General features: G+C 39.5%; 1 protein-coding gene across 6 annotated transcripts in view; it reads left to right on the top strand.

Annotated features, from left to right (window-relative positions):
- DIP2C (disco interacting protein 2 homolog C) overlaps positions 1–15,656 on the top strand; it is a 377,861-nt gene that overhangs the window by 337,874 nt on the left and 24,331 nt on the right. For all 6 annotated transcript variants that reach the window (XM_084781752.1, XM_084781751.1, XM_084781749.1 and 3 more), the window contains 2 exons: positions 6,405–6,573; positions 8,268–8,438. In XM_084781752.1, the coding sequence (XP_084637878.1) occupies positions 6,405–6,573; positions 8,268–8,438 (340 nt within the window). The remainder of the gene's footprint in view (positions 1–6,404; positions 6,574–8,267; positions 8,439–15,656) is intronic.

Raw genomic sequence — 15,656 nt, 5'->3', positions numbered from 1 at the left:
CTATCTATATATATACATTTACTTATTCTAAAACAAACCTTCAGTTGTGGCATTGAAGATTCTACTCAGAATCATTAATAAGATGGAATTGTTTTAAAATATTTTCTAAAGTTATGCATACTGTTTCAAAGTGTGTCAGAGAGACAGAAGCTAGAATGAAGCTCACTGGAAGAGGACTTGGCCACCATATTGCAGAGCCCTTACTGTACCTACTCAAAAAAGTATATCAGATGCTCCTATTTATGCATTAGAATGTTTAATAAAAATATCAATTTTAATTGATTGTTAATTGATTGTAATCTCTAGATGAGCCTTAGCAGCCTAGAAGTTGACAAAGCTGATTCTTGAAACAATGCCAAGGACTCCTAGCAGTCAACATGCTCTTTCAATAGAATATACAAAATGTGGGATGTGGTCAAACCACAGTAGTGCACATATATGAAGATGTCACAGTGAAACCAATTATTTTGCAAACTAACTAAAAATTTAAAAAGGTAACATACCATATTTCTTGATTTTACAACTTAGAGCAGAGTTGCAATAATAAAGAACACTAGACACTGGTGTATAGATGAATCAGTATAGAGGTAGAGATAAAGGGGTGGATGGACGGTGAGTGGGTCAATACAGACAGAGCCAAAGCAGGTAGAGACATAATCAAGGAGAAAGAATTGAGAACCTAGAGATAACCTCTTGCCTTTATAGTCAGTTGAGTTTTAAAGATGGTCATCAGAGCAATTCAGTAGGAAGGCAGGTTTTTTAATAAGTAATACTGAGGAAGTTAGCCTGCCATATGCAAGTAGGTTGATTTTTTAACCCTTACTTACATAGCAGACATAACTTAACTCAAGTAAATCATGTTTGGTTAATTTTTGTTTTGCTTTTTGACATAAGTTCTTGCTTGGATCCCAGGCTAGTTTCAGATTCATAATCATCTTCCTGCCTCATCCACCCTAGTATTGGGATTGCAAGCATGGAGAGAGCTGGACCATAAATCTTCATCTAAGAGCATTTCAGAGGAATGCATATGACTGAGTCTTTATAGTATTGAGGTAGACAGAAATATATTAAACATGCCAAATGCAAAATGCATGAATATTGGTAAATTAGACTTCAACAAACTTAAAGCTTTTACATTAAACACACACACACACACACACACACACACACACACACACTTGTGAAGTTTTTGCCTTTTGAAAAGCCAAGTTGCTGTCTGGGAAGCATAATTGCAAACTTTATTTTTTAATGTATATTTTATTTATTATAATTTATTCACATTACATCCCAGTTGTTATCACCTCCCTGTTATCTTCCCATTTCCACCCTCCCTTCCTCTTCTGCCTATTCCCCTCCCCTAGACCTCTGATGGGGCAGGGAGCTCCTACCCCAGCTGTCTGGCGACAGCCTATTAGGTCTCATCAGGATAGCCTGCATCCCCTTCCTGTGTGCCTGCTAGGCTGTCTTGTCAAAGGGCAGTGATCAAATCAGGGGCATCAGAGTACGCGTGTCAGAGGTTCAGTGTGTGCGCACGCGCGCGCACACACACACACACACACACACACACACACACACGGAGCATCGGCAGTCCATCAGTTACATGTGAACAGGGGTCTGGGTTCTCAGTTTGTGCAGGCCTCGATGGTCTCTCCTCCCTCTCCTGGTACCGTCCATCCCCCTACTCTTCCCTACAGCTCTTAGTGCTCCACCCAGCATCCCAGTATCTGCCCCATCACCCCACTGTGTGGAGCGTCTCAGAGGACATCTATGTTGGGATAATATCTACTTATAAGTAGATGCAAACTTTAAGCATCTCTAACTCTCAGACAAAAATTAAAAAAGGACAAGATCCTTCACCAGAACTAAATCAAAAGTATGTATATAGGGTAGGGCATGGTGGTGCACATCTGTAATCCCAGCACTCAGGAAGCAGAGGCGGGTAGACCTCTCTGAGTTCAAGGCTAGCGTGGTCTACAAAGCAAGTCCAGGACAGCCAGAGTTACACAAAGAAACCCTGGGGTGCGGGGAGAATATATATAGTAATGTAGAATGCATTCTACATGAGAAAATATCTAGCATTGATTAGGAAAATGCAGGTTAAAACTGTAGTGACATGTACTCTTTACACACTGGAACATATACAAGGTAGGAGGGTAGGGCACAGAGCTGCAGAACTCATGTTTTTTTCTTACTTAAAATATACACTATAGAGTGACAGTAATGACTAATGTGTGGAAAAATTCTAATTTTCATATATAATGTTGATGGAAATATAATCTAGGGAATCACTGTTTTTCAATGTATAAATACTGAAGACAAATATATCCTGTGATTCGGCAGTTCCATTTTTAGGTAAATGGCAAAGTATTGAAGTGTCCGCAGGAAGACTTGATGTCGTCTTTCACAAGAGGCTTAGTCAAAACGCAGTGTAGATGGCCTAGGTTAAGGAATGCTCAATCAAGAGTCCATAGAAATATCAATTGTTGGTCATAACATGATTGATTAGGTTAGAGGCAAGGTTGACTACAAATAGGCACAGAGATGGCTTTGGGGTAATATGAATTGTGAATGTGCCACAGTAGGTGACAACTGTATGACTGACCAGAATTACAAAGAATCATTTCATTCTCTGTTTAATTAACGTGGGTAAGTTTTGTGTTATGAAAAGCAAACCCAAATTAAGCTGGTTGATTGATTGGTTGATTATTTTGTTTTGTTTTGCTTTTTGTTTTTACTTTTTATTTTTTAAGTAATATTTTCATACAATATGCTCTGATCACACTTTTCCCCTACCCCAAAATCCTCCTTATGTCCCCATCCACCCAACTCTATGCCCTCTGTCTCCCTCAAAAAACAAAATAAAACAAAAAAACAAAAAACAAAAACAAAAACCTCCAGTAACTACATGTTTTAAAAAGCATTAAAAAAAGAAAGAAAGAAAGCAAAATATACAAGCAAAAGACCAATAAGACAAAAAAAAAAGAAAAAGAAAAGCCCAAACACAACAAAATGATATAAAAAGTCTACAAAAACACCACTGAGTTCATTTTCTGTTGGTTAACTACTCCTAGGCAGGAGGCCTACCCTGAAATGTAGTTAATATACCTAGTGAGTCTCCATTGAAGAAAACTCAATTCTTCTTTGCCAGTAATTATCAATTGGAGGTATCTTCTTGGTTGGGAGAGGTTTATTTGTTTTTGAGACAGTCTTGCTATAGACTTTTTCAGCCTCAAAGTTTAGATCTTTGCTTCCTCACTACTGAGATTACAGGCTGTGGGTGCAGCTTTCTCAAGAAGAAAGCTTGCCTTTGGAATACCTGGCAGAAAGAGTGTAACCCACATATCTTGTGACAACAACCTGCTAATTAAGGAGGCTCAGCCTAGGAGTACCCTGGGATAGTATGTGACTGAATTGTTGAGAGCGAAATTTGGCACAGTTATCTTTTGTTTGTTTATATGTTGTCATCCTGGTCACTTAATTGCTAATATGAAAAGTAATATTATAATGAAAAATGCCTTTTTCATCATTTGAAGCTTAGCTCTAACCTGGAATAGATCAAGTTCTAGAAAGTCTTACAAAATACTTTGTTCTATATAGGCAATCTGCTCTTAAGTAGTTTGGACTTGACCATATGAGTATTTATAATCAGTACCCAGAAAAATCAGTATAAAAATTGATGGGTTAGAATTTGCTGGATGGTTTAATAAGGGCAAATTCAAAATTCATGAGTCAGGACAGAGAAATCACTTTAGGGCAATGATTGTCAATATTCCATAACAGCACTGTGGTGATATATATAAATATAGTATGTTGGCTATCTGGATGGTTTTTCTTACTTTTGATTTCCATGTCATGCCAAAGAGGTCAGTGACTCTCTGTATAATGTTCACTAATGTGCTTGAAATTAGACGGCCCTTAATTCACTCACATTCTGAGCCCAACGGTTTTGTATGCTAAAACTTAGACCAAACAGTTCAGTAATCCTGGTATATGTAGTTGAAAAATCAAGTTGTGGGCTATTTACCTTTAATGTTCTTCAATTTGGACTTCCTTATGCTAGCAATTCCAAAATTAAAATTAGGGCTATGGATATGGTAGGTTGTCAGAATTAAGAGGAAAATCAGTTTATAAGTTTATATACATCAGTTTTTATTCCCTAAGACATTAGGCTCAAATGCCATTAGGTTTGTTTGCTGGTACTGAAAAGTCCTTAGCATGAACAAGGTGCTGCTTAAATCTCAGCTTCAATAAAAAGCCAATAAGAACATCTAATTAAGATAGTGTTTTGAACCTTGAATCATGAACTGGCTGAACAGCATTTGATATTAACCGAAACACTGTGCTCCTTTACTTCTCAGTATAGACAGGCACATAGTGCTTCTTGGTGGGTAATTATGATTTATGGCACCTATGATGTGTAGGCTGGTGAAATGTTACGTAAAGGGTACAGGGTTTCTCTTTGAATGGAGAAAGAGCTGGGAAATGGGGGTGACGTTTATACATCCTTGTGCGTACAAAATCTGCTGATATGTGTATTTAGAATTGGCTAAAATGGTAAAACTGGGGACTGGCTGGAGTGATGGCTTAATGGTTAAACACTGACTGCTCTCCAAGAAGACCCAGGTTCAGATACTAACACCCACAAAGCAGTTCACAACTGTCTGTAACTCCAATTCCAGGGGATCTCACACCCTCTTCTGACCTCCAAGGGTACCAGGTATACATCTGATGTGCAGACATGCATGCAAACAAATGTTCATATGTATAAAATAATAAAATGAATTTTAATGGTAAAGTTGATGCTATACGTATTTATTGCCTTGATATTTTATAAGTCAGGGCAAAAATGATCTTCTTAAGGGTGGCAGGGCATGATGGAGAAAAAATGTTCACAGTACATTATACACTCATGTGGAACTGGTCTTATATAACCCAGTATAAGAAGATAAGAATTTTAACTTTTAAAAATTGACTTTATGTTTATGGGTATTTGCCTCCTTACACGTCTCTGCACAGGAGGCATGAGCATCCCTAGAAGTAGAATTCCAGAGAACAGCTGTGAGCTGCCACATGGGTACTGAGAATTGAACCTGCGTCCTTTGGAAGAACAGCCAGTGCTCCTAAATACTGACCCACTTCTCCAGCCCCAAGATAATTTCAAAAAGAGAAAAAGAAATAGCCAGTTTAAAACATAATGATAATTTAAAGTCTGATTTTCTTTCTTTGTATGTACTTATATCCTCATTCTGAAATTACGAACTGCATTGAAAACACCACAGGGAAGATCAGTGTTTACTACATTTCGATTTGGCAAAAATAAATGAAACTTTAAAATGTAGAATAAAGAGAGAAATGAAAATTTGCTACCAATGCTCTTTTGCCCCATTCTCTCTGCAGTGGTTCTCTATGCGAAGGATCCTGTTCAAAATAAGTTTATAGGCTCTCTGAGCTTCCTTAAATTTCTTGAGCTAATTGGGCTCTGTTGCTTTAGTTTTGAAATTTTAAAAATGAGATTGGCCACACTAAAGAAGAAATGGCTTGTGTTAGATACACACACACACACACACACACACACACACACACACACACACACACACACACACACACACACACACACACACCAGACTGATAATGTCTTTTCATACAACATAATGATGATGTGTTTTCATATCTGAATTTTTGTAAGGCTAAAATATCTCTTTAATTCTCAGAATATTTATTCAGGATCTTATATTATTTTATTTTTTATTATAATTTATTCACATTACATCCCAATGGCTATCCCCATTGTTCTTACCTTCCTGTTCCCACCCTCCCTCCCTCTTCTGCCCTATTCCCCTTCCCTAGACTTCTGACGTGGTGGGGCGTGGCGGGGGGACCTCTCCCCCACTGTCTGATCACAGTCTCATCAGATAGCCTGCATCCCTCCCTCTAGGATCTTTTATCATAATAAGTAGGATCAAGAGCTGTTAATTCACAATGATAAGCAAACACTAAAAATGGCAGTTTGAAAAAAATAACTTATTTTTTAAATCTACACCAATTACCTGATCAATTTTTTACCTGGTCAGTTGTGAATTAAAATATGTAATCTGTCATTTTCCTAAGTATAAAAATAAAAGTATAAAGATAAAAAATAAGAATGACTGTACTTGTCTTTCTATATAGTGGTTTAGACATAATACAGTGCGGATGGCAGTAGGAAGATTAAGTGCCTCGCTTCTTTTAATTGTCCTAATTTTCTTCCTATGTGGTTTTCTTAATCTTTTGCATCTGGCTTTTCTGTTTATTTTACATGTGAAAGCTTCTTGCTTGAAGTGGTCCTGTTTTTCAGGAGTGAGTGTTGCTGTCTCTTTCCCATGTGCCCTGGGTCCTGGCCCTGACGCCATGTCTTGTGTCTGCAGTGTGTACTCGGGACACCAGTCCATTCTCATCCCACCCTCTGAGCTGGAGACCAACCCCGCCTTGTGGCTGCTCGCTGTGAGTCAGTACAAAGTCCGGGATACCTTCTGTTCTTACTCAGTGATGGAGCTTTGCACCAAGGGGCTGGGCTCACAAACGGAGTCCCTCAAGGTAAGCAGTCCCTGCTTGGCCCTCAAAGCCCAGCAGTACTCCTGGCCACTCTGGTCCTGAGAAGAGGCCAGCACAATCCTTCCAAAGCGCTGAAGAGTGATCTGCTTGCAGAATGATTTTGGGGAAATCAAGGTGGTAGGTTTTCCTCGTGAATACTTTCCCACTGCCACAGACACTAATAAGCAAGACTGTAAAGTAGTCTGTCCTAAGTTCCTCCAGCAGTGTTCAAAAGATGCTAAATTTTTCTCTGTTCCTAGCTGATTTTGATGTTCAAGTATAAGTTTTAAGTTTACATGTTCATCTTTACTTTGTTGGGAGGCCCTTATTGGAAGGTCTTCAGTGTAACAAAAATTCATTTTGTAACCTAGTGAACAGTGTTTAGGTTTTCACCTTTTTTTTTTTTTTTTTTACACTGAGATGTCTTTCTCCATTAAAACTAGGGCATTTGATAGATATGTTTTCATGGTAAGTTGAATAATCACTAGTTAATAGTAATAGGGAAAAATAATGCTAAGACCTATCCTGATTGTATTCCATCCTGCTGTTCTCTGCCTGTATGTGCAGTGTGTGTATGTGTGTGTGTGTGCGTGTGCGTGTGCGTGTGTGTGTGCGCGCGCATCTGTGCAGATTACTTATGTTTGTGTGTGTATACATATAGTGAAGCAGAACACAGGACATTTATCTCCTCTGATTTTTTTCCTATTCATCCCAGTGCAATAAAACACGATATGTAATGTGATGTTAATTTATGTAAATGGAATTTTATGAAATTATATATTTGCATAAGAAGAATTACAGAGAGTAACTACCTTTTAGATCCATCTATATTGCATTACAAAACAGTTGGGTGCTTTTTCATTAGGTTTTGTTGCTGGCTTGTACATAATAAGCAGAGCCACCACAGCTGAGTGGAACCGTTATGTGTCCGTTGATGCTCGCCACAACTCTCTCAATCAGGATACCCTACTTTCTTTTTTGTTTTATTGTTTTTGTTATTTATCTATTCTCTCATATATTACATCCCAACTGCAATTTCCCCTCCCTCCCTCCTTCCCTCCACCCCCACTTCCTCCCAACCGCCCCCCCCTTCCCCCTGCCCAATCACTCCTCTTCAGTTTCCCTTCAGAAAAGGGCAGGCTTCCCAGGGATATCAACAAATAGAGCACATCAAGTTGCTGTAAGATTAGGTACCCCATGTGAAAAGAATGCCAGTCTCTTGGAGCTGGAAGTACTGGCAGCTGTGAGCAGTGAGCTGTCGGTAGAGTCCTTTGGGAAAGCAGCAAGCACTCTTAGCCACTAAGCCATCTCCAGCCCCTCCACTCCTGTTAGGGCATGTCCAGAAGATGCACACCAATGCCTGCTCTTCCCTAGTGAGAGTGCTTGCCTCGACCTTTTCCCTGTGATCCTTACTATCACTTCAAACACATTTTCTATGGCATCTTTACTATTTTGAATATCGCTATGGTTTTGTGTGTTCGCTTGGCTGGTTAGCTAATTTGTCTAGGCTTTTTTGGTTTTATCACACTGACCTCAGATGGCTCACAGAACACTTTGGAGGAAGATGTCACTGGAAATGAAGAGCAGTGTTGGCTTCTAGTCATTTCTGTGGAATTCTGAGTGAAAGGATGTCTAGGTGACACAAAGCTACACATGTTGAAGGCTTCATTCAGTAGTGTCCCTGTCCTTATTTCCAGGCACGAGGACTGGACTTGTCGAGAGTAAGAACTTGTGTGGTTGTGGCAGAAGAGCGTCCCCGAATCGCCCTCACACAGTCTTTCTCAAAGCTCTTTAAGGACTTAGGCCTCCACCCACGGGCTGTTAGCACTTCCTTTGGCTGCAGAGTGAACCTGGCAATTTGCTTACAGGTAAGTTTCATTGAAACCAGTGAGGGCTGTGTCACAAGACTGAGTCTCAATGTCAGGTGTGCAGTGCAGGCCTGTTCAGTCACTTTTTTTCTGGGCAGATGCTTGCGTTGGACAAGTCTCTCTTTATCACACAGGTGTGATTGGTGCACACCTGTTTCTTTTTCTGTTTTCATTAGAGACTGCACTTACAGCTGTTACTCACATCACTTCCTGGGTCTTGGAATGCTTTAAGTTTGGCACAAGAGTAGTTCTTGGACAAAACTGGGCTGACAGACTTTTATTTCAACAATTAGGTAAAAAGAAAACCATTTAGTTCACTGGTTCTCAACCTTCTGAATGTCGTGGCCTTTTACTATAGTTCCCCATGTTGTGGTGAGCCCCAATCATAAAATTATTTCATTGCTATTTCATAACTGTAATTTTCTACAGTTATGAATCATAATATAAATATATGTAAGCCGGGCGTGGTGGTGCACACCTGTAATCCCAGCACTTGGGAGGCAGAGGCAGGCGGATCGCTGTGAGTTCGAGGCCAGCCTGGTCTACAAAGTGACTCCAGGACAGCCAAGGCTAACACAGAGAGCCCTTGTCTCAAAAAACCAAAAATAAATAAATAAATAAATAAATTATATATATATATATAAATAAATATATGTAGGCTATTTCATCTATGACACCTGCGAGAGGGGTGATTGCATCCCACATGTTGAAACCTGCTGATCTATGTGGTCTCATATGTACAGACTGTAATTTCTGAAGGAAATTTCATTATGTTGAGCTGGTCTGGGACGTTGCTGTTGCCATAGCAACACAGAAGCAGCAAGGCTGCGCTTCGATGAACTAGCAGGGAGGGAGGCAGCTCTCTGAAGGAGACCTGGCAGTGACACGGGCAGAGGCGCCTGGGAGGCTCTCCTGTCCATCACTAGTCCACGTGGTTCCCCTTCCTATTTTTCCTCTTTTTTGATACACTCATCCGTGAAGGGATAGAATTGCAAGATTAACATTGCCAAAAAACAAAACAAAGCGAAATGAAACAAAACAGATGAGCACCTTCCTTGAGTGCTTCCAGTCTGTGCCCAGCACTTAGCAGTCCTGGATAGGGGGGTGCAAGGTATTCGGAGCACACAGCAAAAGCTGGACGCACAGCAGGTGCAGGAAAGCGAATGGCTTCCAGGCCCTATCTATACCTCTCTCCCTTTCCACTCACTGTCCCTGCCGTTGACACTCCCAAAGGTGGATCCTTTAGTCTGCTAGTGAGTGAACCTCAGCCCTTGGTCTGCTTTTTTCTTGTCCATTTTAGGCGATTAGACCCAGCTACTATGTTAAGAGGCAAATAAGAGGTACACACACACACACATACACACACACACACACACACACACACACACACACACACACACACACACACTCTGAAGGGATCAAAACAGAAAGTAGTTATCAGTAGCTTGTTCAATTTTTTGTAGGTTTTCCTTGTTTCTGTCTTCCTTCCTTTCAAATTCACTGTATACTTCTTTAAGATGGAAAATACTAAGTAAACCCCACTGAAAATCAAAATCAATCTTCTCCTATTATTGGAAAATTTTTTCTTACATGAATTGAATTTATTTTGTGATTTTTTTAATGCTCAAGTATTCAAAAAATTTTCTGTACCAAAGTTTGATAAATATGAAGAAGGTGTGTATGTGTACAGTGGAGTATGCTTTAGCCATAAAGACAAATGAAATCACATAATTTGCAGAAAAATGCATGAAACTGTGGATCATGATGTTAAATTAAACATACCAGTTTCACAAAGACAAATATTAAGTATTCTCATATGTTGTTTTGGTTTTCCCTACAAAAAGGACTTGAAAATAGAATGGGCTGTATTTGGAGAGGAGAGAGAGCAGGAGGGGCAGGGGTCAAGAGGGAGTAAAAGGGGTGAGTGTGATAAAACTATATTGTATATATGTGTGGAAAGCTCACTAAGCCCATTTCTGTTCAGATATCCAGGAACGAAAATGTAGAGACACTGGGTATGAGGAGAGGAAACTTCTATGTACAAGTAGTACTTAGGTCATATTTTCTAGCCAATTAGCTGATATTCTCCTAGAAAAGAAGAAAATCCAATTTTATTTAGAGACAAAGTAACATTTTTCTTATTGCCAAGTGCTGGTTATTATAAATGGTTACCCATGCTTTGTACTAGAAGTGGAAGGCACAAAAATCCATCTCTTACAGAGATGCAGCAATAGCACAGTACAGCACTTCTACCTCCTCCTTGGCATGGCACATTGCTTGAGCGGAGCAACCATGAAGAGGGCGTGGGTGGAAGCAGGCTCTTTTGACTACAGTAATGCTCACTAAGTGGGTGGAGGGGAAGCAGGGAAGGTATGCTCCATCAGCATTAATTCCTGCAACAGAAGACAAAGCTCTGTGGCTGGTTATTATATAAACCTGAGTTTGTAGATAAAGACATGCAGTACACATACTTATTAACTCCTTAGTCTTCCATTTATACCTGTCCTCCTAAATGTACAATGTTTTTGGATGCCTTACAAAGGATACAGGTAACGTGTAGATCTTTGCCTGGAGGTCTGACTTATGAGCCCCCAGAGGACTGCTTCCATAAGCAATAACTAATTGCTTAAGAGGGGAGGAGACTCTTCAGCAGCGCTGCCTGCAAGTTGTGTAGAGTTCTGGGAATGTTGCATTCCTAAGTCATCATCCATGCTGACTTAGGTGGGCTTTCTAGTAAAGTAGCTGCCTAAGTCATCCATTCTCCTGTAAGTGACTTCTCACCTGTGTTCCTTTAAATAATCCCAATAAACTCATTGATTAAGCTAAGCCTAGAATCATTTCTCTTTTTTTTTTCTTCTTCAAGATTTATTTATTATTATGTATCCAGTGCTCTGCCTGCTTGTACCCCTGCAGGCCAGAAGAGGATGTCATATCACATTACAGATGGTTGTGAGCCACCAGATGGGTGCTGGGAATTGAACTCAGAACCTCTGGAAGAACAGTCAGTGCTCTTAGCCTCTGAGCCATCTCTCCAGCCCCCTGGAATCATTTCATTGGGCATTTTTTGATATCCTCTCTAGGTTGAATAGACATTCGTTCATGTCTCCCCAGAAGAACTTAAGATTATACAGTTAGCAACCTAACTCCAAAGAGAGAGGGGAGGGAGAGAGAATGTGTGTGTGTGTGTGTGTATATATATATATATATATATATATATATATATATATATATATATATATATATATGTATGTATGTATATGCATGTATACATACATACTTATTATTTCCCCCTAAATACGCTACTTATTTGAAATGATTATTTACAATGAAACATTGTGTAAGACCTAGGCAACAGGAGGAAATTCCTGGATCCTATGCACCTGGCACCTAATGGTTATCTGATAAATGTAACAATGTTGAGCAAATGAAGTGTTAGCTTCATAATGGGAGGCAATACTGTATTCTTTTTTTACTTTTTATATCTTATCAGTATGGTTTCTAACTTGAACTTTACTATTACCAATAGGAGCGATGGTCCTAGGAGTTTTGGGAAAATCTTTACACATTTTCATACTTTTTCACTTTTTTATGTTTTCATTTTAATTTTTTGTCTTTTTGAAAAGCAACAACAGATGTGCTATTTCTGGCATCACTTCCCAGCAGGCTATGGGGGCAATGACTCATAGCTCATACACATTAAAGCCTCTGTAGCTCAAAAAATGCCCCATCTAGCCTACCTCCATGCTAGGTAGACTTTACTAGAAACTAACACATGACAAAGTCCTTGCCCTCTATATATTTCTTATTGTCAGTGAGATGAACAGTCAGCACATAGATTTTTTTTCCTTTCAGAAAATGTGAATATTATTTGTTGGTGATGAGGATAAAAGGATAGAGAATAACTTGGGCATAGATAGGTACTTTAGGTTGGGTAATCAAAAAAAGTCTTTGGACAGGTGCTGGTTTGCAGCATCTATCATATTCATGATGGAACTGTGAAAAAAAATCTATATGTGAGTGGTGGAGTGGGGACAGAGGTGCTGCAAAAGGTTTGGGGACAGCCTGGCCACTGGAGACATTCACGTTCAGTTATTTTTTATAAAATGAAACTATCTGTCAAAGCTGCTAAAAGACAGAGGCCATGAAACACATAGTCTGGAAGGCAAAAGTCTTTATCTTGCTCTCTGTGGTATTTTCTTTAGAACATGTCACAGTGTGAAATAACCTGTGAGGAAGGTCAGTGTGCAAAGTGAAACATAAAAGGCTAAGCTATTCTTGAGATTTCCCGACCTTCCACCTACATGGTTAAAGATGATGAAAAGTTAGGCTTCTGTTGGAGGGCCAGAATCACGCTGTACACAACATTAGTCCATCAATGGGGATATGTGCTGTCAGTCAGTTGGTTGTCTCTGACTCATGGTTTTGTCCATGGGTCTGATCACCATCCTTACATCTCTTCAGCATCTGAGATTCTGGATAGTCAGCTAGTTACAAATGAGGAAATTTTGTCTCTCTGAGACAGTACTTAAGTAGAACCATGTTCAGACTAGAAAGGGAACCTCATCCATATGTGTCTAGGCTTTAAAAGTCTGTTCTTGGGAATAGTGTTTTTTAAAATTAGTGATATCACTTTTAGAGGGGTTTCAGGGACTTTTAGGCCTCTACATACTATATATATTTGAATAGCTTTTTTAAAGTACAGACCCAAAAGGCCTGAACCAGAGATGAAATCATGCACTTTCTTTTTCCCTAATGCTGAACAGACACAGATGGATACCATTTAAAATGCTTGCCTTGCAAGGACTTGAGTTCAAATCCTAGAATCCACATTAAAACAGAAACCCAGGTCTGGTAATACACCCTTGTAGTTCCAGCACCAAGGAGGTACAGCACAGGAGAATCTTAGGGCCTCGCTGGCTGACCATTCTAGTCTACTTGGCATATTCGGAGCCAGTAAAAGACCCTGTCTCTAAGAGAAGTGGGCAGCACCTGAGGAACAATGCTTCAGGTTGTTCTATTGCCTCCATGGGCTCATCTATAATTGAATAAACGCATAACATACACAACTATATCACATTGCATGCCATTTTAAAGGTTAAAGGGAGCCAGAGAAATGAGTTGTGGGTAAATATGCTTAGTGTCAAGACTGATTGTCTGGGTTTGATCCCTAGAAACCACATGCTGGAAGGAGATGGCACCCACAGGTGGACTCTAACCTCTACACATGCTCCATGGTACATATGTTCAGCATTCCCTTCCCTCTCCATACACACATAAATGAATGTAGTTCTAAAAATAAGACTTTAGAAGTAACAAAGTAGGCATTTCTTTTTATTTTGCCAACATCATCTTCACCAGTGACACCTAGATGTTTCTACTTCCCAACCTCACATGTCTCTCACCCCTGGTCGGTCTCACGGTGAGCCACCTTCTCTCTTATGGAGTCATCCTTTCCTTGCTGGCACTTTCCTCTGCAGTGCTCCCTTCTGAGGCATTTTAGACTGCATAGTTGCAAGGGCATTCCCTCCTCTTTCTTTTCCTGCAACACACTTTCTGTCATGTCTTCTGTAAGCCGCTGCGGTGGGGAATAGCTTCCTTAATGACCCTCCTCAGAGTACAACACACTCACACATTCTGATGCTGTCACTTCTGCATATGGAAAAATTTCATAAAAATGCTGAAACTGGAACCCTTTAACCATCAACGCTGTGCATTTCAACCAAAGTCACACCAGTTAAATGAATACTTGTTTGGTCAGAGTTTACTGTCCCATTTAGGAAACGTAAAACACTTCTGAGTCTTCTTCAAAATGAACTCACGGTGTGAATCTGTACCAACTGAATTGTACTTACAAGAGGAAATGGACATACAGGCTTTGTTCTGTAAGAACAGATAGAGACAGACAGAATGAGGAGTATTTTTAACAAATATATCAAACCCTTTGATTAGAACAGCTTCTAGTTAGATCCTCTGCTACATGTGAAGTTTAGTCATTGATTTTTACAATGAGAGAAAGGCCTAGAGAGGTTAGGTGGGCTTTGCTAATTGACAGAGATACGGAGTAAAAGCAAAGACGTCTGTAAGAATGAGCCATGTTAGGAATGACATTTCTCAGAATCTTGAGCTATAAAAATGACATAATTTTGATTTGTTGAATTTATGATGAAAGTAGATATTAGAAAGGGTCAAATTCTGACTTTAGTGTTTAATTAGCTTTAACATCAGTTTCTTTTGTTTGTTTGCTTTGCTTTATTTTTCTTTTTTTTTTTCCAAGACAAGGTCTCACTATGTAGCTCTGGCTGTATTAGAATTCACAATGTAGACCAGGGTGGCCTCAAACTCACAGAAACTCTCCTGCCTCTGCCTCCTGAGTGCTGGGATTAAAGGCATGCACCCCTATGCCCAGCCTAACATCAGTTGATATAGTATTGTTAAACTGTCATTGTTTATTATTAACCTATGTTGGGAACAATTTCCCATAACCTTGACTACTGTTTAAAGCAGAGAAACTCTACCTCTGCACTAGCTATTAGCATCCTCTTTTCATTAAAGGAAGAGATGGAAAAATAATACCCTTCCATCTCCCAAAGGAGACCTCAGTTGTTTTCTCATTAAAGGAAAAGAAAAAAAGAACTTAAACATGAATGTTGATTTTTTTATCACATAGGATAAGGTGAGTGATTTATCTGAGTGAAAACCTTGTCTATAAATAAGGTTACAGAATTAAATCAATAGTAATAGTTCTACTCAACTTTAAATATTGAAACTTTCACAAAGAAAGAGAAATACAGTTATTATAATGATAGAAATAAAAGCCCTTCCTCATTAAACAGAACAAAGTAGAATGCTCAGAGGCCAGTGTAACTCTGTCTTAGCGTAAAACACATAGCTATAATAAGAGTTTGATTAATTTGAGCCTTCAAGCCACTTGTTTTCCTTTGCCATATTCTTACATGAGAGAAGTAAAAATAAAATGTCATGGAGTTTTGCATGCTCTGGGGAGTTAGTCACTGTCAACTACAATGCATTGTTCTCTCCTGCTGTATCTTGTCCTTGATAACTGACGCTCTGAGCTGAGATCATGGAACCTTTATCCTCCGTCATTTGACTTGTTCTCGGTTACAGTCGAGGGAAATTCCTGGGTTTTGGACTGTGCTTGTCATTTAAGTTCAGTGGGGCCAGCAAAGCTTCATTACTCCCTAGCCAGAGCGCTGTCAT

The sequence above is a fragment of the Acomys minous genome (genome assembly GCF_964271855.1).
Source record: "Acomys minous genome assembly, chromosome: 5".
Classification (NCBI taxonomy): Eukaryota; Metazoa; Chordata; class Mammalia; order Rodentia; family Muridae; genus Acomys; species Acomys minous.
This window is presented reverse-complemented; position numbering and strand designations above follow the sequence as displayed.